Source organism: Mirounga leonina, unplaced genomic scaffold (assembly GCF_011800145.1).
Source record: "Mirounga leonina isolate KUSES-001 unplaced genomic scaffold, KU_Mleo_1.0 Mir_173, whole genome shotgun sequence".
Lineage (NCBI taxonomy): Eukaryota > Metazoa > Chordata > Mammalia > Carnivora > Phocidae > Mirounga > Mirounga leonina.
The window spans coordinates 30202293-30226053 of record NW_023270447.1 but is presented as its reverse complement, the minus strand read 5'-3'; the positions used below and the strand labels follow the sequence as shown (position 1 = coordinate 30226053).

The 23761-nt window shown below is 35.2% G+C and overlaps 1 protein-coding gene across 21 annotated transcripts in view; it reads right to left on the bottom strand.

Moving 5' to 3' along the window:
• FUBP1 (far upstream element binding protein 1) overlaps positions 1 to 23761 on the bottom strand; it is a 33065-nt gene that overhangs the window by 5393 nt on the left and 3911 nt on the right. For 4 of the 21 annotated variants that reach the window (XR_004681634.1, XM_035018198.1, XM_035018201.1 and 1 more), the window contains exons 2-21: positions 22099 to 22189; positions 21191 to 21253; positions 20334 to 20372; positions 19813 to 19852; positions 19265 to 19317; positions 19104 to 19175; positions 18919 to 18976; positions 16440 to 16602; positions 16249 to 16347; positions 16022 to 16123; positions 15688 to 15790; positions 15489 to 15589; positions 14969 to 15110; positions 14199 to 14359; positions 11398 to 11549; positions 11229 to 11308; positions 8001 to 8138; positions 6227 to 6301; positions 438 to 497; positions 212 to 357 (exon numbers count right to left, since the gene is read on the bottom strand). Coding sequence is in view for 19 of the 21 variants with exons in the window: in XM_035018198.1 (XP_034874089.1) it covers positions 212 to 357; positions 438 to 497; positions 6227 to 6301; positions 8001 to 8138; positions 11229 to 11308; positions 11398 to 11549; positions 14199 to 14359; positions 14969 to 15110; positions 15489 to 15589; positions 15688 to 15790; positions 16022 to 16123; positions 16249 to 16347; positions 16440 to 16602; positions 18919 to 18976; positions 19104 to 19175; positions 19265 to 19317; positions 19813 to 19852; positions 20334 to 20372; positions 21191 to 21253; positions 22099 to 22189 (1938 nt within the window). In the remaining 2 variants the exon portion in view is untranslated. The remainder of the gene's footprint in view (positions 1 to 211; positions 358 to 437; positions 498 to 6226; positions 6302 to 8000; positions 8139 to 11228; positions 11309 to 11397; positions 11550 to 14198; positions 14360 to 14968; positions 15111 to 15488; positions 15590 to 15687; positions 15791 to 16021; positions 16124 to 16248; positions 16348 to 16439; positions 16603 to 18918; positions 18977 to 19103; positions 19176 to 19264; positions 19318 to 19812; positions 19853 to 20333; positions 20373 to 21190; positions 21254 to 22098; positions 22190 to 23761) is intronic. The other 17 variants (XR_004681635.1, XM_035018200.1, XM_035018210.1 and 14 more) reach the window with 11 other exon arrangements.

Here is a 23761-nt window from a genome sequence, read left to right as displayed (position 1 = left end):
TCAAAGGCATTGTAGAAATATTCAGCACTCAGATGCCAGAAAGCATTTATAAAAAACAAACAAAAAAACCCAAACAATACACCACAGTACTTCATTTAGTTATGCTATGCCAGATAAAAATTAAAAAGGCAAACATAATCCCAGACAAAACAGTAAACATGCAGAAAACATGATTGGAATAGAAATCAACACATTAGCAAGTTTCGTATACCTGAGGTGCTGGAGGATGCTGTGGCATTCCCTGGGGACTTGTCTGGGCATAGTAAGCTGCTTGTTGTCTATAGTACTCAGCCCAGGCTGCACTATAATCTGGCTGACCACCTGGTGGAGCACCAGTAGGAGCAGGAACTGCTTGACCTTTGAGAAAACAGAACAACTTTGTTGCTGTAACCACAATTAAAAGCCCAAAAGAATCTCATTTCTAATAAAAACAATACCTTGCTTCTTGTAATATTCCTCCCAAGCTTTTGAATAATCTTGTGTCTGCCCTTGTTGACCTAAAAAAAACCCCCTAAATTTTAATACAAAATTATATCCACTGTAAGTACAGGTTATAAAGACAAGCACAGAGGGTCAGAATTGCTCCTGTTTTATTTTATATATTCATTAGTGTCCTATTTTAAATATTCATTAGAAAACTACTCTTGTAATTAAAAAAAATCAGAATGCTGTTTCTTTTTGCCTTATTAATATTAGTAACTTTTAGTTCGAGAGTATCACTATTAAGGAAAAGCAAAATCGAAACCGTGACAGTTTTAACTAGGAAAGGAGAAAATTTAGGTATCTTGATTCAATACAAAATTTATAAATATGTTCTAAAATGAGTTTGGAAAGTACTTCAAGTAAGCAATCTATGGTACCCTGGTACTGATGTTGGGCACAGGGATGGGGGAGACCATTATTTTTTGTCTTACTCATTTGGATGTTACACTATAGATTTTAAATAAAATGTAAATCCTTGATGGAGAAAAAGAACATTTTTGAGAAACAAACAAAAAACACCTAAAAGCTTTTAAAGACTTTATTAAGATCTGGTCAAGATTTTTGTTTCCTGATTAGTAACCTACAAACTGTGTGTACAAAGACTAATCTTCAAGATACTTTTTAATAAGATGTTAAAAGTTTCAATACAATGTATTCAAATCACAACAAAATTATATTAAAAGTAAGCTGAACAAAGGACATAAAGAACAATTACTGAGAGGTTCAAAGCAACAAGACCAATGAAACACAAAACTCAACAGCTTTCATAAGCAGCTATTTTTCTAGGCAGCGTAACTCCTGAATGACTAAAGAGACCTAACAACCTAAATACAATGCACAAAACTAAAATTGGCTCTGGATTAAAACCAACTTAACAAAACTCACACACACACAGCTACAAAAGCACTTGTCTGACAACGAAGGAAATTTAAATATGGTTTGTATGTTGATAATATTACTGAAATAATTTAAAAGTCTGCAACTTTGTAAAGGCTCAAGGCACAATATATATGTACACATGCACAGACACAAAGTACATATGGTAAGCTTTTAAAAAGTGTTGAATTTGAGTAGAAAATATAAATATGGGTGTTTGCTGTACTATTTTCTAATTTTCCGAAGGTATATAATTTTTGAAAAAAAAAAAAAGGTGGGGAGAAAGAATGCATATTTTCTAATTTAGCTCCTTTGAGAATTTTATTTAGCTTATAATTACTTGACTTGATGAAGTATGGCTAGACAAAAAATACTGAAGCACAGACACAGAGAAAGCTGTTTTTATGTTTGTTGGATGTTGTCAACAAGGTAACTTTATATAGTTGCAGAAATTAGTGTCTATCAGCATCACAAAACTGGCTGAAGAACAGAAGCAATTCAGTGAATAAAATTTTAACATTTATGAGTAACTTTAAAAATCCAGGAAAACCCCCCCTTCTATAAATATAGGCAACAGCAAAGAAATCCCATGTAATATAAACAAAATTCTCTTATTTTTGCGTGCCCTAATCATCTTCAAAGAGGAAGTGAGTTTAACATTTTATCCTATGAGACACAATTCAAGCAAATCTGAAACAGGTTTCAATATTTAAGACAACTGCCAAATACCCCCAGGGTATCAACAGTAATAAAACTACACAATGTGTCTTACAAACTGTACACTTGAAAACCTGCTGACTTAAGGCCAAACTTGGTTAAGAGAGCAGCAATTTCTACCTTGGGTTTACAAAAAGGAACTGATCATTGTTAGATACTCATTTTATAGGCAAAATAACTAACATGGTAGAAACAGGGAGACACGTTAAGAAAATTCATCAAACTCAAATGTTCCCTACCCTCCCCCCAACTCAAATATTTCTGTGGGAAGTGAAAGGTAAACATATTAGACTCTAAGAAAAACAAACACTTGGTAAGTAGTAAACACCTCACACTCCTTTCTTGAAGGTGTCCGAAGAAAAACTTAACTCATTCCTCCAATCTGGGGGACAAACGTGATTCATTTTGCCCTGCTGAAAGTAAAGAAAGAACTCTTCCTATCTACTTGGGACTTGGCTATCCCCTAGCCTCTTGTGCCTCTCTGCCCCTTTTAGGAATGTCCTTAGCTTGCTCCCTTTATCCTTAGTTCAAAAACTGTTTGAGGCCAGATAGTTTAGTTTATCCTTTAGAACATTACTTAATATTTACATATAGGTTTACAATATATAAGGTTTTACTTTCATTTCATTCAAGAGATGAGACTTGCCCGAGTTCACATGTAACATTCCTGAGCCAAACCTGATTGAATAGATTTCCCTCTAAATTCTCTAAACACCTGCATCTTTCCCACAACCACTTTCCCCACCACACGACCTCCATCACCCATCCCCTGGCCTTTACACCAAAGGTGCAGTGTCCACCATATCAGCGCTTAACATTAGAAGGGCCCTCCTCAACTCCCAACTTTTCCAAAAATGCCTTCACTAGCCCTCTTCCAAAGGGCAACTGCCAGTCTCTACTTTGAAATCCTTTTTCATCTCTCTTTAGGGTGTTTACTTATTACAAAAGTTCCCTTCACTCTAGCTTCAAAAATACCTACTCTTCCATGTTGGCTGCCATTCTTTATTAAGACTTAAAATTTCCTTCATTAACCCTCTAATAAACTCATTTTTGTGAATTTCTCTCCTAAATTCTGTTGGTGTTAATCCGAGGAAATTTAGAATTGTTTCAGAAAATGAAACGAATTTAAAAACTTAACCCGTTTCAAGAGGTTTATTTACTTATAAGTGAACAATGACAAATTTATAGTGTTAGTGGGTATTTTCTGTTAACAGAAAAAGCTGAAATTTGCCTTCAAAAGCTGGGACAGCCTACCTAGTTTGGTAAAGAGGGCACTGGGATGTCCAGAGTCCTAGAAAATCACAGCTCTGCCACTGGAAGAGTTCAACTTGGCCTCTCCCAATAGGGGACTTAGATTTGGAGATAAAAGATTTTTATCTCCCTAATATTTTATTACTTTCTTCCCTTTCATTTAAAAATCTTGAGGGCATCTGGATGGCTCAGTCAGTTAAGCATCCGACTCTTGATTTCGGCTCAGGACCTCAGGGTCGTGGGATCAAGCCCCACATTGGGCTCCATGCTCAGCACAGAGTCTGCTTCTCTCCCTCTGCCCCTCCCCCTGCTCAAGCACTCTCTAAAATAAATAAATAAATCTTAAAAAAATAAAATAAAAAATTTTGAAAACTGTCTTAGTCAGTAAAGCATGTGACTTGATCTCGGGGTTGTAAGTTCAAGCTCCACGTTGGTATACGGGCTACTTTAAATACATATGCATGTACATACATACATAAAAATCAATCTTGAAAACTGAACTATTAGTTTTATGCTTTAAGGTCGCTTATGCGCAGTTGTTCTAAAAGGATCCTAAGGACCAGCAATGCACCTAGGAGAAATTAAGGTAGTTAAGCAACCAATCATTTAACAAAAGAACTTTTAAAGGAAAAAATAAATTGACTTTGTAGCTAACATTAAAGACCTGGCAATTTAACATTATTTCCTTTAAGATTTACATGTGAGAGAATCATTAAACTAATCCTTTGCTCAATAAATTAACAGCTGATCAATGTCGTGCTATAGAAGAACACATAACTGACAAAAAAAAAAAGGTGGGGGTTAAGGAGGCTCTTAAGCCAAACATAGTGTTATTTAACTATTTCTGTAACATTTTTCTCCACAAAGGAGTCAACAGAGTCCAGCATACTATCTATAAAATTAAAATTTTACAGTCAGTAAAGGTAGAAGATGAAAAAAGGATGGCAAGGTGAAAAGTCTATCCTTAAAAATCTGAATGGTAGGTAGTAAGACCTCACAGATTACATTCAACATGCATCCCTCACTTTGGGCAAGTAAAATAAAAATACTAAACAGTAATTAATGGCCATCCTGCAAATGAATGGTAAAATACACTAAAACACAAGTTGCACTAATTCCCCAATAATTTTCTAGGTCCACAAACAGGCCTATTTTTACTCATTTTTAATATTAACGTAGGGAACATCTCTGGCTTATTAACCACTGAAAATATAAGCTGGATCCAATGATTTTTAACTGCAACAATTTAATTGCAAATCCTCTAATCTTTAAAATGGTGACACTATTTAATACAAGTTATTAGAGTGACCGTAAGTCCTGACAGAATACCATCCTCAGTTATTCTCAAAACTATCCAAATGTGGACAATAAATTATGTGATCACCCTAAATAGAATATACTGTTTTGAGGAAAAACAATTTTTCTTTAAACAGAAATCAAGCTGTGTAAAACATTCTCATCACCAGGTAAATGTATCCCACACAAAAAAGATTAATATAACTACCCTTCTGGAAATTTTTCTTTCTGTGGAGGATGACAAAACATCCATGGGCTGAGAAATTTAGGCTGAGAATCTCAGACTGTATCTTCTGAGAAAAATTCTAGCATCTATAGATTCATTCTATTCCAGTGAAGGATGGATAAGTTCATCTGTTTAGCTTTCATTTGTGGTAAGTGGCTGTGGTATATATGTGTTAATTTTAAATGACTACCACCACAAGCTTCTAAAAGCAAAAACGATCTGTTCAGAAATACAGTTGACCCTTGAACAACTCAGGGTTATAGGCACTGACCCGTGTACAGTTGAAAACTGTACACATGTAACTTTGACTTCCCAAAAATTGCTAATAGCCTTCTGTTGAGCAGAGGTCTTTACAGGTAACATAAACAGTTGATTAGCACCTATTTTTTATGTTTATGTATTACATACTGTATTCTACAATAAAGTAAGCTAGAAAAAAAATACTAAGAAAAATATAAAGAAAATTCATTTATAGTACTGTAAAAAAAAAATCTACTTGTAAGTAGTCCCGCTAAGTTCAAACTTATGTTGTTATTAAGGGGTTAAGAGCATAACATCAGGTTCCAAGTGGTCCCAGGAAAAGGCCAATTTGGGAGATAGACTTGGGATTTACGCCCTCTAGGGAGTTCAAATTCTGCTTCTACCACTTAGTAGCTGTACATGTGACATGTTAGTGGAAATACAGTCCTTTTCATTAGTAACAGTTTGTAGTAATATAGTTGGCAAAGTACTTGATTAACAATTGTATCCTCCATTAGAATAAAACCAGAATAGCTCCTGCTATTATGCCCATAATCACATTCTCAGCTCTATCACTATGTTTGGCATGTGGTACGTGCTCTACAGTTACTGAATGGAAATGGCCTTTCTAGGTGACCTTTTCTTTTTCATATACGCAAATGTTATTTAAGTAATTAATGCACTATGTCACTGTCAGTTTCATTTTGGAGCAGAAAATACCACACACAACCAATTTTTGCTTGGCACTCCAGAATTTAACCTATGCCAGTTAGGCTACTAATATATGTAACTATCTTTGACAAAAGTGCAAATAATATCCAATGTTATATGTCAATGGGGCAATTTTTAGTTTCAATTATTAAGTGGTTGACACATACATTTAGAAATAAGATTTCCTTGTTATGTGACCACAAATTTAAGAATTATCTGTAACAACCTTGCTACACCCAGAAGTTGTGATTTTAGAATGCGTTCAATTATTCTCCAAAATTTTAAAAGTTAAAAATAGAAAGTCCCAGTAACAAAACCATGATACAAACATGATTTTCTCACAGTCTTCATCCTTCTACCGTGATATTTACTAAATGCTTCAATTGCAGTTTAATTAAATGTATAAAAAAGAAATGTAGAACATACCCATTTTCTTGTAATACTCTTCCCAAGCCTTGGTATAATCAACCTGTCCAGCTGGAGCTGGATTCTGCTGATCTCCTTGTTTAAGAAAAACAAAAAACAACAAATGGTAAGATTAAGGGTTTCAAAAGACATTCTTGGCCCTTTCCTTCTGTTCCTTGAGTGGAGAAATTGGGAGCGGCCTGCCATAGTGAGTGAGGGTGCTGTGTGGTAGTGGGATTCTTGCTTGTGCCAAAGACATAGGAAGCAGGAGGTATAGAGGCAGTCAAAGAAAATCTGTCTATATACAATGGAAGGAAGACTAGTCACATTGAGCATTTAAGTAAATTCACTGGTTAAAAAAGGAAACACAATGAAGATACAAGGTCTTTCACCATTTATAAGCATGGAAAGGGAAAAAGCTAGAAAGAATCCTGAAGTGTTATAATGGAATTGCAAGAGATACAATAGTCTTATAAATATATACATACATAAATTATTTATGTTGTTTCATATATGTGTATGTAGATATACATACAGGTAAATTTCTTAGCTCTGTATGCTGAGAGGATTTAGAAGCAATGACAGCTTGGTAGCAATGAACACACTGAGTTTGGTTTCTTAGATGATGGTATTTACTAAAAGGAATCAGGGCTCCTTGGAAAAATGGCTGATTCTAGGGCTTGAGCCCAGAAAGCACAAAATAAGCATCTTATTGTACAAGAAAGTAAGGATGTGCTTAAAGAATGACAAACATGTCAAAAGGATACAGGAGCCATCTTGAAGGTACTCCTGATTAGCCAAAGCTAGGGCAATCTGATAATCATATAGTAAAGATAGTTTAAAAACACAACATGTTGAATAAAACAGAAGTCCATACTGATAGAAATAGGAAAAAAACTTTTTCCTTATAGTACAATACCAACTAATACATATAAAATGATGTAAATAAAAATTATCATCATAGCTGTAGCTGAATCAAGAATGTGTTATCAGAGAAGTTGATATGAGGAAAACAGTACTCATATAATCTCAGTATAATTCTCCAAAAAATATTTATTAATTTCAAAGAGAAAAATGCAATTTTATAGTATAGAAACCTGGCAAGACACCAACATGACCAAGGGACTATGGTTACCATCTCCAGGGATGAAGCAGGTCAAAATTACATGACCCCATGATATAATGCACCAAGAGCACAGCATTATTTTAGAGGTACTGCCAACCATCAAGTAGGACCTCATGATCTTGACCTCATCTTTGTGAGAAAAAGTTGAAGGAACCTATGTTGATTTGATCATCATCTTGCAAAACAAAAGGTCTATACTTTTTTTGCCAGATGGGACCCTGGATCAGAATAGAGAAACTGATGGGACAACTGGTGAAATCTCAGTAAGGGTTTTGCATTGGGACAGTAATGACGTATCAAGGCTGACTGACTGTTTTAGCGGGCTATATGATGGTAATGTATTTTTGGAGTAATACAGAAAGAATACTTAAGGTTACTGGGACTTCCTGTGTACAGCCTGGTCTTACATGGTTCTCAAAAACTACTGGTAATGGATATGGGCATGTATGACAGGGTAAAGGGACAAATGGGAGATGAGAGATAAAATATTAACAGCTAGGTTACCTGGGTGTTCTGTAATGTATCTTACAACTAAAACTTTTATGAAAGTTTGCAATTATTTCAAACTTATTTTTAAAAAGCAAAGTCTGCTCACTGAAGCTATAGTTATATTGGAAATTTCCAAACACAAGTTTCTACTTCTACATACAAAATAAATTCTTTAATTACCATAGTTACCTTGTCCATTGGTCTGGGTTGTAGTTGGTGCACCAGCAGGAGCTGCAGGTGGTGGCTGTGCTTGCTGTTGATAATAGTGAGCATAATAGGCAGCCCAAGCTGCTGAATTTGGATCCGTTCCTGCCTTAGCTAGAATAAACACAAGTTCAAGGTTTGCATCTGAAGTCCATAATCTCTCTCTCTCACACACTCTCTCTCGTAAATAAATAGACCTCCAAATTAACTGGTTATCAAAAATAGTAAATGGGAAGTTTTCAATTCTATTACTTTGTCATCATTAGCGTTAATTACAGAAAAGTGAGGTGCAGAGATTAAGTGACGTTCTTAGAGAACTAGCTGAGTGGCAGAATTAGGATAGGAACAAAGCTTTTTTGTCTCCAAATCCAATGCTTTGCCTCAAACCATCCTGTGGCCTTGGTTTCTTCCTAAACTGGTTTTGCCTCAAGCACGGCAATTCTACATGACAGAGGACTACAGGAAAAGGATTTCTAGGAACTAACCTGTACAAGAAACAATTACTTTAGAACTATGAATTCTGTCCTGTCTTGCTTTCAATGTAGAGACAATGTAAAAATCTTAAAAAATAAACAAGATTTAGCCATATTTCATCTCCTCATATTTCACAGTAATTATCCTAAAACATACACTTCATGTTACTGCCCTACTTGAAATTCTTCATTTATCCCATACAGTCTTCAGGGCTGTCAAAGCTTTTTTTAAGTGCAACATTATCACTCAACATCTTTAATGATCTGACCCCCTGGCTTATCCTTCCCATTCTAGCCATATCTTCCCCCATTTGTCAATATTTTTCCAACACTCAAATTCTGGTCACAGTAAACTGCTTGTACTTTTCAGAAGTTGCCACGTTCATTATCTGGCCTTAGACCATGTTATGCTTTCTCTGTACTTGCACCCTCATTTCATCCTTCATAAAAATCAAACTCATGCAGTAACAGTTTGAGATCTCTCAGTCAGAAACAGAAATCCTCTTCTTGATTCTGTCCTTTATATCAAGAATATCATTTGACACTATAAATATGTCTTTTTAAGTTTATATTATCAATAAAAATGTAATTTCCTTTGCCAGACTCTGTATCTATATGAAATCTGTTTAGCCTTTATCCCAAATGGGCAGCAATTCTCAGGTGTTTAATAAAGTTTGAGAAAAAAGGAGCAAGGATTTCTAGAATGATACAATGTCTAAGGTAATACAATTTTAAGGCATGATCCACACCCTCCACACCTTCCTCAAGTAATAAATGTAGTGCTTTTCTAAGTTGCATGTTTGTCTTAATTGTGTCATTACCTGTATATTAATACAAATATTTCACTTGACACCATCTCTGTCTAGAGAAACTGAGATAAAACATAAAACAGACTTTAGAAAATGATACTTGTACTCCTCAATGTGTAGAGGGTATAACAGAACCAGTCTCACAGTTACATATAATACCTACAGAGAATTTACTAATTATTCAACACAATTATCTTTCACTTATCATAGGTAAGAAAAAAAATATAGAGGGATTAAAAAACTTGCTTACTATCCCAATTACTAAAGTTGTAGCACTAGGGCTTATCTAGGTCTGATTTACTCTGAAATCTAAGTTCTTGACTACTACATAAATCCTCAACAGCCCATTTATTTTTCAAAGAAAAATATTTTAGTCCAGAGAATATGGACGTTGTCATTGTGGGGCCACATTTAAACACCAGAATGTTAATCAAATTCACTAAAACAGTTTCATCTAAATAATTTTGATTTTTACATATTGCTAAGTCTAATACAAGCAATATCTAACCCCAGCTGCTATCTTTTAGCTAAATGGGTTACTTCTTTTTCCAAAGGCAATGCTGTAAGCCATATTCATCAACCAATTCTTACAGTGGTGACTTAAGTACTACTCCCAGGGAGAAAACTTGACTGTGATAGAGACTACTTCTGATTCCCAACATTTTTCTCAATCATGTTACTGACCCAAACAGTGCTCATAAGGTGCAATCCTGCAGATCCAGGTTTCCCCTAAACTTGCTCAAACTCTTGAATCTCTTAAATTATGTGATTTTTCTGCCTAATCACATCATCCCAGTTAGCTTACAAAAGGGAGGGAAGTCTTTTCATTCTTAAGAGATGTTTAAACTATTATACATTAAATTATATTTGACTCTCAGTCAACACAGCACTGCTAACACTTAGAACGCACTTTTCTGCTATACAACGTAAACTAATCTTTGCATACCCACATCCTTGCACACTCAAGTTGTTTCTTGAGTGAGTGTAAGTTGTGGTTATTTGCTCACTGTCATGCTGTGCCATCATATTCCAAAGAGCACACCTCCTATGAAATTAAAGTATGTTATAATATAGGGCCACATTTAAATAACAGAATGTTTAATCAAATTTACTAAAACGATTTCATTTAAATCAATTATTTAATTCTTTTAAGAAATAAAAACACTAGTGTGGAAAGGAATCCATAATTCAGTACCTTCCTTGAAACTAATCCAGTGAAAGAGGCCTAAAAGATAGGTAGTAGGTGAGAAAGAAGGATCATAAATAAATGTTAATTGGTTTCGATGAATGCCCTTTTGACCATCATGGAAAGAAAACTAGAGGATGGCAGATGCAGTAACAGAATAGAATGTATATATAAAATCCAGATCTGAACAGAGAATACATTTAACTAAATGTATTTTTGAGTTCTAACATGCAGACATTAAACACAACCCTGATTTTTACTAATATGTGAAGTTACCATACCAGGAATATGAAAACAGCTTATATATCTTATTTGAGAACTTCAAAGTTTAATACTCAAGTATTAAATGCTCCATTAGACACTCACATAATTCTGTAAATAAACGTACACTATTCTTTCATGGATAATGTCACAATTAACACATTATACATTTGATGGCACTGGTATTTAAAACTAAGACATTGTACTTCTTCCTGTAGTTTTTGGCCTTTAGCACTCTGCCCTTATCACTTTGAAAGGACAGAAAGCCAAATGCAAGTAGAAAAAAGTTCACTGAAAACAGACCATGTCCACACCAATCTTATACACCGTGGTAAAACCAGAAACTAAGACTCCTACTGAAAGAGTGTTAAGTGCAGAAAAATGCACACAATGTAGAACTGACACTAGAAAATTTAAAAAGGTAACAGGAATGACAAACAATACAATTTACACATGAATGATAAATGTCTTTTACCTGGATCAGGAGGGGCCTGTTGCTGCCAGTGTGGATATGCATTTCCCCACCCCTGGGGAGCATAAGGAGCTGGAGGACCACTGAAAAGATAGAAATCAACATAAAAATACAATTTACCAAAAGCTAGAATCTTTGGGGGGAAAATCCCAGAACCAAACCCAATACTTACTGAGGAGCAGGGCCGGGTGGTCCTGGATTATAAGGTGCAGGGTTGTATGGTCCCATTGGAGTTCCAGGCCCTGGAGGCCCAGGAGGCCCATGGGGACCTGGGACACCATGGGGCCCATGGGGTACAGGCGGCCCTAAAGGATTTACTGGGCCCTATAAAAAAGCAGAAAGATGCAAAAAATCAGAAAAATGGTAATGGCTGAACAATTCAAAGGCCAAATTAACCTTCCATTCCTACCCTTTTATATAGCCACAAGCAACATATTTTAGATTTCCTTCATTTTCTCATTCATGTTGCTTAAATTCTTTACCATACTGAGACATGTAAATTCATTAAAATCAACAGCATCAGCAAATTGAAACATCTTCTTTACCTTCCATTCTATTCCTTTCAGACTATTCCCTTTTCTGTTATTTCTTTCCTTTTTTAATTCTTACTTTTACTACTCCTTTATCATTTTAATCATGGATGCCTATGAAATATGTTGTCTCTAGCTTTTCTTTTTCTGCATCCATTCTACATTTATTTTCCTAACAATCAGACAACCACCTTGACAATATATTCCCCAAATTGCTTAAGGCTTATATTGTGAATTGTCTACTGGGTACTTTACCAATAAAGTAACAATTCTCACTCAAAACACTATCCTCTTCACAACCTTTGTGTCACTGAACTGCACTTACATGAACAATTTAAGTTCATTTCCTCTTGCTCTTTATCATTTTCCAAATACCGTATCTTCATATTCATATCACACCACATAATTAATAAAGCTTAGTTGATTTTCTTTTTCATAATCACTTGTAAAGACCACTAGACTAGATTTAACTGTCCTAAACACAGCTTTCGTGCAGTTAATACAGATCATGATGTTTTGGAGCGAACTGCTTAAACCACATTTGGTTGTCTATTTTCGCACAACAAAAGAATGAAGCTAAACTTCATGACTTTTAAAATCCTTTTTGTTACTTTATCCCTTTAAATCTCTAACTTGTCATTATCACTCACTTCTACTATCCAAAAACAATCCTTTCCAAAAAGTAAAAAAGGATTATCGAAAAAGTATTAATATTTTTATAGGGCTATGTGCCAGACACTCTTTTAAGCGACACACACTTTATTTAATCCCTACAACCCCATAAAGGAGCTACTATTATCCTCATTTACAGAAGAAACGGGAGGCAAACGAGTATAAATAGCTTACTCCAAGGTCACAAAGTCAGTAAATGACTCAGAGTATTCTGAACCCTAACACGTGACTCCCAAGAGTCCATGCTCATAACCGCCATACTAAACTACTTCTCTATAACCTATCTTTTTGCCCATCAATCCAGAAGAAACCTTGATCCATGCATACTAAGCATTGTAAAGCCCAAAACCAAGATGTGTTCATTTTTCTGGCATCAATCTCCGCCATTACCGAGTCCAAAATTATTTTCTTCATGTTTTTGAACACTTACTGTCCATCCCATAGAACTTACAGTGTTTGTATTTTTATAATACATTCTTTTTGTTTTTAAGTAATCTCTACACCCAATGTAGTGCTTGAACTTACAACCTGAGATCAATAGTTGCATGCTCTACTGACTGAATCAGCCAGGAACCCCTCTGAGACATTCTTTAAGCATCTTTTGTACATCTATATTTGTCTTTCTCCATAACAGAAACAGTGTCAAACTTCTTTTGTATCCCATTCATAGCATGGCAAACATTAAGGAGAATTTTCCTAAGAAATTCTAATGGTTATTAGTAACTTAAGATGCTCCCTTACGCCCTATAGTAAAAGAATGCAGTAAAGCACTAGTTCCTCATTTATAAGAAAGCACAATCAAGACTCTATACATTTTTTGTACTACCACCAGGAAACTTTTCTACAGGAAAAATTTCCAAATTTGGCCATGTATCAGAATCACCTGGAACATCCTTCTAAAATTAGATGCTGGGCCCTGTTCCAGACATTCTGAATCAGAGCTGTGTGGTATGTGTAGAGGTGGAAAGCATTCAAGTAGTACACATTTAAAACTCCCTAAGTGATTGTCAGTCTAAGAGTTGGATTTGTAAATTTCTACTCTAAAGTGGGGGATGCATACAATTCATATTTACCTCACCGGGGTTGAGTAAAGTAAGCCCTTATTAAATACTGAATTCCCATTAACTATGTCCTTCAAGTAATTCTATAACCCTCCACCAACCCTAACATCGTATCTGCAAGTAATACTACCCGTTTATTTATCCACACCCAAATATAAGGTTCTGAACACTTATAAATGTGTATTTAATTGGGTTATTTTTCACTGCTGGAGAATCTTTTCTATGTTATATGTACCCATTATATGATGAAACCTATAATCTTAGACTAGAAATTGGCATTTTTCCGTATAGCCATTACAGGAACGTGTGCATTAATGTCTTATTTAACTAAGAGGGCCTTTGTATAAATTGAGGCTGGTTATCTATTTATGTATTTGGTTTCTTAAAACTGTTGTGTGTGTGTGTTTTAAAGATTTTATTTATTCATTTGAGAGAGAGCACAAGCGGGGTCAGGGATAGGGAGAAGCAGGCTCCCTGCTGAGCAGGAAGCCCCACATGGGGTTCAATCCCAGGACCCGAGGATCACAACCTGAGCCAAAGGCAGATGCCCAACCAACTGAACCACCCAGGCGCCCCTATCTATTTATTTTTTAAGTAAGCTCTATGTCCAATGTGGGGCTTGAGCTCACTGCGTGGAGATCAAGATTCACATGCTCTACTGACTGAGCCAGCCATGCACCCCTAGAAATTGAGGTTTAAAGCATACTCACACCAATCTTTTCTTCTATAAGTTGCCGCGCATAGTCTATTTGCTGTGGAGTGCCACGAATTGTAAATAGTTTCATATTAGGATCTGCATTAGGTGGAGGATTTCTCTGAAGTTCTATTCTTGCACCAGACTGCTGGCTTATGCTTTTTATGGTTTCACCTCCTAAAATCAAAACACATTAATTTCTCTAAAGATTCAAAGGATACAAAAGGAACTATCCAAAAGAAAATGGTCACAACTAAAAGGGCCATTAAAAAAAAGTTTTGAGCAGTATCCCATCTGCCAATATTCTTTTGGGATTTCCCATTTATTCTACACTTTAAATCAAGTTATATAAAGCATTCATGCTTCTCCTAAAACACATTCAAGTTTTAAGACATAAATTAGTATGCCTACACCCAACCTTAAAATGAATAACAAAAAAACTCTAACTTATCAAAATATTTGGCTCAAATAAATTGCTTTTACAAGTAACATAAACTAACACACAAAAAAAATTCTAAATTTTAAGAAGATATGAGTCAGGAAAATTTTCTTACAACATTAATTAAAACTGTTGGTCCCCTCTCTAGAAGCCAGTGTGATTCAAATCCCATTTTTATTTTATATATAAGGCCCTTCATTTATGTTTTTGTTACAAATCAACGTAAGATACAGCCAAGGAAAAATCACTGCTATTGGTTTACAACAGAAATAGTATACAGAAAAATCAGGCCTTGTGTTGAATTTTTACCCACACATCAAAACATTAAAGAGTTTAAAATACATTGCCTTTTCCTATTATTAATCCAGTTTTCCCAGTTGGTACAATGAAATTAAATTCCTGTAGTCCACCAGGTGGTCCCATGTTCCAGTTGCCTTGACCTCTACCTCTTCCTCGACCACCAGGTCCAGGTCCACCAGGATTACCAGCCTAAAAAAGAGAAAAACAAGGAAAGAAAGTCAGCATAAACTCTTCTTTCCATGATAAAGTCATTACATGTCTATCTTCCTCAATCTTCATTTTCCTATACCAGAAATTCAAGAGGCTGGGAGATGACGTGGCCCAAATAGTCAACAAGTAATACCCACCATTTATTCTTTTTATACTGGGATGAATAAGACAATTCACGTAGCTACCTTCCCACTCCCAAGATGTCTACCTCAAAGCAACTTAAACTTCCCAGTTATTAACAAAGTATCATCAGATTCTAATACAAAACTAAAGGGGGAGGGGGGGACCCTTTCAGACTTAAAGGAAAACATTTTTTAAATGAAAACAAAACAATGAAAATATTAACATCTGTCAAACCTGAACACTTCGAAGAAGGTCTGTAATAATTTCTGCAGCATGTTGACATCGGTCTGGAGGTCCTGTTATTTGTGCTATTCTATCAGGTGTTGTTCCATCATCTTCAAAACCAAGAAACAAACTGGATTGAGTTAGCAACAAATGTGTGTCAAAAAAGTAACTGCTGCTAACACATAGATAATGAAATATATGTACTCACCTGGCTTAAACTGAATTCGAACACCAGCATCATTTTGTATTTTTTTTATCATCTCTCCATTTCTTCCTATTACAATGCCAACAGCAAATCTTGGAATGGGGACCTTATACAAAGAAGACTAGGTATTAAGGAAAGTAATTTCCTGAAAATTAATCCACCTCAAACCATAAAAGTATATACAGCATTATGGTTGCATCAAATAGGGTAACAAGATATACCTTCTGTACTCTAAGGCGTTAAGTTATGGGGGGGGGGGCGATTGGCAGGCGGGAGGGAATCCACATGTATTTATGAATTAGTATACAACCATTTCTGAATGGGTATTTTTACTTACATCTATCCCTTCATTTCCTCCTATTCTTGACCCATACTCATTTCGAACTTCTCTGAAACCACCTTGATCACGAATTAACTCTAACACCATTTCCTTGGCTTGCTGAAGTACAAACAAAAAAACAAAACAACACCCAACTTACAAAGCATGTCTCAAAACACTATTCATATGTATTCTGCCCATTCTGCCCCCAAATCCTTCTATGTAAGATATAAACTTAAGTTTACCTGAACTTTGTATGGGTCTCCTGTAATCCTAAGAGGTTTGTCAGCACCAGTGTTCTGAGGTCCATCTTGAATCATAACCATTTTAACTCCAGCCCGCTCCTATTAATCAAAGAAATCATATGTATTAACAAAAGGGGAGTGGAAGGAAACTGGCTTCAAAACAGATGAAAAGTAATCTTAGGAAGTAATACCTGAAGTTGTTTAATAGTTTCTCCCCCCTTTCCAATAACTAATCCTGCCTTGCTAGCTGGAATCATGATTTCTTGAACTGCATTTCCTGGTCCATCACCATGGTGGAAGCCGGGGGCTGGTCTTCCTTTTTCAACAATCTGGTCCAATAACCGTTTTGCTGATCTGTTAACAAATCAGGAGTCAAACAATAAGTTATAGCATACTCAAAAGCTTATCCAAATAGAGAAATACAAAATAATTTAAGCAGGTACTTCTCCCATCCCAATTCAGGTTTAGGTGGCTTAAAGCTAATTTAAGAATTTTAATTAAGAGAAAATGCCATCAGAAACAAAGAATGAAACTATGCAATAAATTTTCTAGGTATGTAATTTGCAGTATTTTTGAGGATAGTCCTAAATTTCCAAGAAGTAGCATTCTACTTTTTTTCCCCACTCTACTTCTAAAGTTATCTCAGAATTAAGCTATTTTGCCAATTAACTAAATGATGTATTTCCAATTTTAAGACGTCACTTTGGTCACTCACACATTAAAATTTATTTATCCATTCAAAAATACTTAAGAAATGTTAACTATATACCAGGTACTATTCTAGGTAATAGAGTTACAACACTGAATGAAACACACAGGGTTCCTGCTGGTATAGCTCACCTTTATTAAGTAACTAAAAACAACATGTTTGGTTAAGTGCTATAAACAAAATCAAAACAGGGTAAGGGGGACAGAATGTGTGTGCATAAAGGTATGCTATTTTATGCAAAGCAGACATAAAAGACTTTACTGATAAGGAGACATTCGAACTAAAATGTAAAGGAAGAGGGGGAGTAACTGAAAATATCAGAGAGAAAATATTCCAAAGAGTTAAGAGAAATTGCAAAGGACTCAGATGAGAAGCATACTTGGTGTGCTGAAAGAATAGAAGCTAAATGGGGCTTGAACAGAGTTGGAAGAAGAGTGGTAAAAAACGAAGTGAGAAAGGTGTCAGATAAATCAGGCCATGATAAAGACACTGACTTTTACTCTAAGTGGTGAAGCATTAGAGGATTTGAACAAAGTAATGATATGAACTGATTCACATTTTAAAAAGATCATATGGCTATACTATTGTTAAGAATAGATTATTGCTGAACAAGGCTAAAAAGAATGGAAACATGTTGAAATACAAAAAAATGGTCACAAACAAGGTGATAGTATAGAAGGTGGCAAGAGTCTGGAGTCCAAATAAATTATGAAGAAAAATGACCAAAGAGAGTTGCTTATGGATAAATGAAGGACAAGAAAAGATAAATAAATAAATCTGTTTTTAAAAGTACATTTATTTTAGATAGAGTGCCCATGTACAGGGATGGGGGTGGCGGAAGTGGCAGAGGAAGACGGAGAGTCTCAAGCAGACTCTGTGCTAAGCGCAGAGCCCGACCTCACAACCCTGAGATCAAGACCTGGGCTGAAACCAAGAGTTGGGTGCTTAACCGACGGTGCAACCAGGTGCCCCCCCCCAAAAGATAAAAGTATTAAAACAGTGTTGCCATACACTGAGATGAGAAGACAAAGCATGCTGGGAATGGGGTGGAAAACAATTATTAACAATCTAAAGTTTCAAATGTCTAGTAGACATAAGTGGAAATACTAAGTGAGCAGCTTGATAGGAGTCTAGAATTTAGAAAAAGAGCAAGGCTGAAAATAAAAATTTAGGAGTACATAAAATGTATGATATGTAAAGCTATATATTAAAGTTTATAGGGGCGCCTGGGTGGCTCAGTCGTTAAGCATCTGCCTTTGGCTCAGGTCATGATCCCAGGGTCTGGGGATCGAGCCCCGCATCGGGCTCCCTGCTCAACAGGAAGCCTGCTTCTCCCTCTCCCATTCCCCCTGCCTGTGTTCCCTCTCTCGCTGTTGCTCTCTGTCAAATAAATAAAATCTAAAAAAAAAAAGTTTATAAAAGAGTAAATAAAGTCATCTAAAGAGTACATGTAGACAGACTGTAAGAAGACTGAATTTTGTGCCACTTTCATACTGAAAGGCCAGGAAGATAAAGCTGGACAACCAAGAATGCCTGAGAAAGAGCAGCTAGGGAGGGGTATCTCTAGGAAAGTAGTTCACTGTGTCAAACAATGTTGATAGGTGGAATGATGCAGAGGCCATTTGTGATCTTGAAAAGAGCAATTTTAATGGAACCATGGGAATAAAAGTCTGATTCATACAAGTTCAAGACAAAATGAAAACAGATGCAAATGATATGGCAAAGTGAACTACCTCTTTTAAGGAGTTCTATTGTGTAAGGAGGCAGAAAAATAGAAATGTAAGGTTCAAGGATAGGTTTTGTTAAGATGGAGGGATTTTCAAGCATCTTTATATCTTGTTAGAAATTACCTAGAAAATGGGAAAATTAATAGTGCAGGAGAAAATCAGTTCTATTTAGGGGCAATGTCCTTTTTCAGCAGGAAAGAGAGGCTGGCCTCAGGCATTTGATTTCATACTTACTGGACAGATTCAGGTGTTCCAGTTAGCATACAAGACCTTTCTGGAAGGCCACCACTGTCTGCAATTAAAAAAACACCAAAAATATTTTAGGCCAAGAAAAGATTATAACATCCTTTTCAGTAGTTACTTAAAAAAATATCCTAGTTCTCCAGTCACTCTGAAAATAGCAAAAAGAATAACGTTACCAGGAGCTATCTGTATTTTGCATCCAGATTCTTGTTGTATGCGTGAGATCTGTTCACCACCTCTGCCAATTACTAGTAAAGAAAAAAGAAAAAAATTATTTGGTAAAGACTGTAAAGTATGTTTTGATTGTTTTCAAAGCTTTAAAAATTAGGCTACTTACTAAATCCAACCATTCCATCTGGAACTTTGTATTCTTCTGTCATTACAGACCTGCTAACAAAAGACAAAAACTAACGTTTTCCTTCAAAGAAAGAGAATTTGTTTACATATAAAAGGTAATCTAATAAAAATGGACATCTAATGGCTTAAACTAGGTTTTCAGGCACATATTCATAGTCAAAATACAGCTTGAGTAGCTCAAGTCAGAATCTTAAGGTGACACACATCAAGTGAGGAGGGTATGGCAGATGAACAGTCTGAAGGCATGAACTGCAAAGGAGTTGGGGTGGAGTTCAGGGAATGTTTTTTTAACAATTATTTTCATTCACTTTACTTCTAATATGTGGCTAATTCTTCCCATCCTTCCAAATTACAAATGCATCTCACTCAAAAGGAAAAATGATCATTCTGTATCAACTTAAGTGGAGAGAAATGAATATACAAAAAAAATATACAGACACATATTCACTATACACTAACTTGGTTGTGTTTTTACAGACCGTTCAACTAAAACTTGCAAAGTACTCTTTGAAAGGCATTTCACTATACCTTTGCTGCTGATGCATCGGTGGTAACTGTGTTCCAAAAGCTACCAAAAAATCAAATAAAATGAAAACTTTAAGTTCACACATATTTAACAATATAATCCTATCAAGCAATACTAAAATTTTTCCCATACACATAGAAAACACCACCTTTAAGAGTAAAATTTTATGTAAAATACTTAAATAAACATTGACAGTGGGCAAGAAAAGTCAGGGAAATAGCAGGCATCTTTAACAATGACACCGAAACTGTTCCTTCTCAAGGGGCACAAGCTTAGGTTAAAAAATGGAGTTATAAAATATATTGAATATGAAAATAATTTAGCAATCAAATCTTATTACTATATACCTGGCCATAATTGAAGTGGGAGATTATGAAGACAGGAAGTAATATTTACAAAGACATTCATTCTAAAATATTCATGGCCATCAACTAACTCCAAAGACACCCAACAAAATCCAGGCACAAAACCCTGATATTAAAATCCAGTTACTTTAGCTTTTAACCCAATTTAAAATACTTACAGTCATTTTGAGGAGCAACTTTCTTAGCATCTGGTTGATCTGCAAAATTAAGAGCCTTTTAACTTTTTGCCAATAAATACAAATATAAGACTTAGCTAACCAGTGCCCAAGCAAGAATAAGTATCAATGTAAACACTTATTGAAATAGCTGAGGGTAATTGTTGATCATTTGAACGAAAAGTGCCAAAACTTATCCCAAACTCTTAGTAATCAAAAGAAACATTACATTTCTTTCATTCTTTTCATGTTTAAAAGATGCACAGACATTTAAAAAAAATTCTTTTTGATTGTATCAAATCACTGACCTTAATGTATGTTAAGCACTTTAGAATGATACAAGACAAAGTTTTTAGGTCCATTACTAGCAAAATATCACATGCTAAAGGCTAATGATGCTTCCCACTGTAGGAACTGAAGACTGGAAGAAAAACAGAACCTATCAAAATGTGAAAATTTGACATATCAAAGTTGAGTGTATCTGACAGTGACCACAAGGCTATGCAAAATAAATAAATAAAAAAATCACATTACAAGGCAATCTCAATCTAAACTATTCTATTGTTCCTAACCAAACATTTCACAGCATACGCTTCAGCAGAAAAACTCAAAGCAACTACATGACTACCTTCATCTACATCCTTTACACAGATGAATACAATGCATACCTTAGAATAGACAACCTACATCTGAAAGTACTACATTTTCCTCCCCCCTTCAAACTTAAATGATTAAACATCAGAATGTTGTGCAGCAAAAATTCAGACACATAATCCAAGAATTATTTGTGTCCATTTAAGAATCCACTGGTTTATTTCACGTTTACATACTAAACACAGGTAATAAATAAAAATTCCTGCCTTTAAAAGGAGAGGGCATTCCCTCCCAGTGTGTTGTACTGCTCGGACTTGTCCAAGAGCCATCTACACATAAAATAAAAAGAATACATTACATACAACATCTGAAGCATCATTAGCTCATTTTTTTGTATATTAAAACCTCACTATAAATGTGAAAGACACTTAAATAAAAGGAAACCAAGTACACCTGGTCAAAAGCTACAAATACATTCTATAGGCTCATTCAGAATCCTCCTTAAAAAAAAAAATTAAGTAAATAAAAGGGCAAAAAGAAAATGTATCAAAATTCATACATCTAAAACAAAAAAAAAACTTGCAGACTTCTAAGTTCAGAAGCTTCAACAATTACGTTTTTTAAAAAAATACAAAGCACTGTAAATCTGTTTTAAGCCACATTTTGAGTTAAACCTGAAACACAAAACAAGGTACTAAAACAAAAAAAGTAACATAAAAAAAGGTATAACCTGCAACACACTACAGTAGCAAGCTATAGCAACATCAACCTTTAAAGTGAAATCTGAAATAGCAAAACAATGAAAACATAGCATATAAAGATTAATTCACGTATGATGAGAAAAACCAGTGAAATGTCTTCTAAACATTTTATATTTTTGTTCTTTTCAGTATATTAACAAGATGTCTGTGCAAACTGTCAATCTGGCACAATCCTCAAAGAGAGAAAATGTTGTTTTCTACGAAGACAAAACTGGCTGATTGACTCAAAATTTTACCTACCTTGTCTAAGGTCTTCCCCCCCCCTTTCCTCCTGAGGCCAATATAAACCTTACAATTTTAAGAACCTTATTATAAAAGTAATGTTCCAATAAAAGAACATTTGAAAAATATTGAAAATCACCTTCAACTAACCTGTGTGTAAAACAATTAAAATACTTATGACTATAACTTACCTCCATCTTCCAAAGGTCTTTTTTGTCCCCCATAACCATAGTCATTTGAATTCAGTGATGTACCAGCATCACCTCCAATTTTTGCTGCAATCTTAAAAAACAAAAGCACACCATCATTAAGGATAACATATCTACACTATTCAGTGCTATATTCCCTCATACATACATATGCTAAGTATCAAATACAAAAAAATTAATTTCAAAGAAAAACAAAAATTACAGATCAATGTATTACTACCAATAATAACTTCAAAGTTAAAAACATAACCATCATCTGGAATTAAGCTTCTGATAAATCTCTGTAAGAACAAAGAAGTAATCAGGAATCTTCAGAATTGACTGACCAACAAATAAATAGCTTTGGGGAAAATGTGGTCCTAATTCTATCTTCTCCATGGCTCTTTCCCATGACTCTTCAAAAAATGTGTTGTAGGCACAGAGAATGTGAACACCTTATGGGATTCTAAGACTGTGTTGTCTAATAAGATAGATGCTAGCCACACATGGTTATCTGGCTAGCCCGAATTAAGTGTTAAATACACAAATGGATACAGAAAACTTGAATCAGACATAAGGAGTGGAAAGCATCTCAGTTTTAGCTCGAATTAAGTGTTAAATACACAAATGGATACTGAAAACTTGAATCAAACAAAGAGTGGAAAGCATCTCAGTTTTTTTTTTTTATATTGCACACATGTCAAAATGGTAACGTTTTGGGTATGCTGCATTAAATAAAATACATGACTTGCATCATATTTCTATCAGACAATCCTGTTCTACGGAAACATGGGGGTGGGGGAAGCCTGGGAGGCTGTACCTCTAAGAAAAGTCTCAGCTACAGATTCTTAAAGACTTTTTTAGAGTGGGACAAATAATTGCTTGCACTTAACTAAACATCATATAAAAAAATAGCAGCCTCAAGTCACAAGGCAGGACACAACCAGTGGGTTTTTACTCCATCTTTATATGGAAAGAGATATGGAACTAATATTGCTGAGTGCCAGCAATAGGCCAAACTCCATACTATATGTTTTATACTCATTTTGTCACTCAATCATCAAACAATCCTAAGAGGTGAGAATACTTAGTGAGATAGTGATCCATTTTACAGCAGAAAAAATCTCAAGAGGGAACTTAACCAGGTTACATGGTAAGTCAATGGTGGAGATGTCCCAATTTCTACATAGCTCCATGCTAATTACTCTAAGGGGGTAATCACCAAAGGTGAGTGATATGCTCATTGGAGGTTCATTAGATTATTCTGTTAATTTTGAGTATGTTTGAAATTTTCCATGTTAAAAAATTACACAGAAAATTCGAACTTCTGTTGCCTAGAATTCCCCCAAAGGGATCCTGATGTGGAACTAAACCAACTGCTTCATGCTTCATTATAATTAGAAAACTGGAAAGGATAAGTATATATTCAACGACTTGAGTCTTAAAATCCAAACATATCACTTAAAATTAAATATATATATCAGTTCCCAACTGTACCTCCTGGGGTTTCCAGATTTCCCTTTTCCTCACAAAGCATATCAGGATTAAATATTAAAATGCTTGATTTAAAAAAGGCTTTGGGGGGCACCTGGCTGTCTCAGTCGGAAGAGCATGCAACTCTTGACCTCGGTCCACATCGGGTGTAGAGATTACTTAAAAAAAAAAA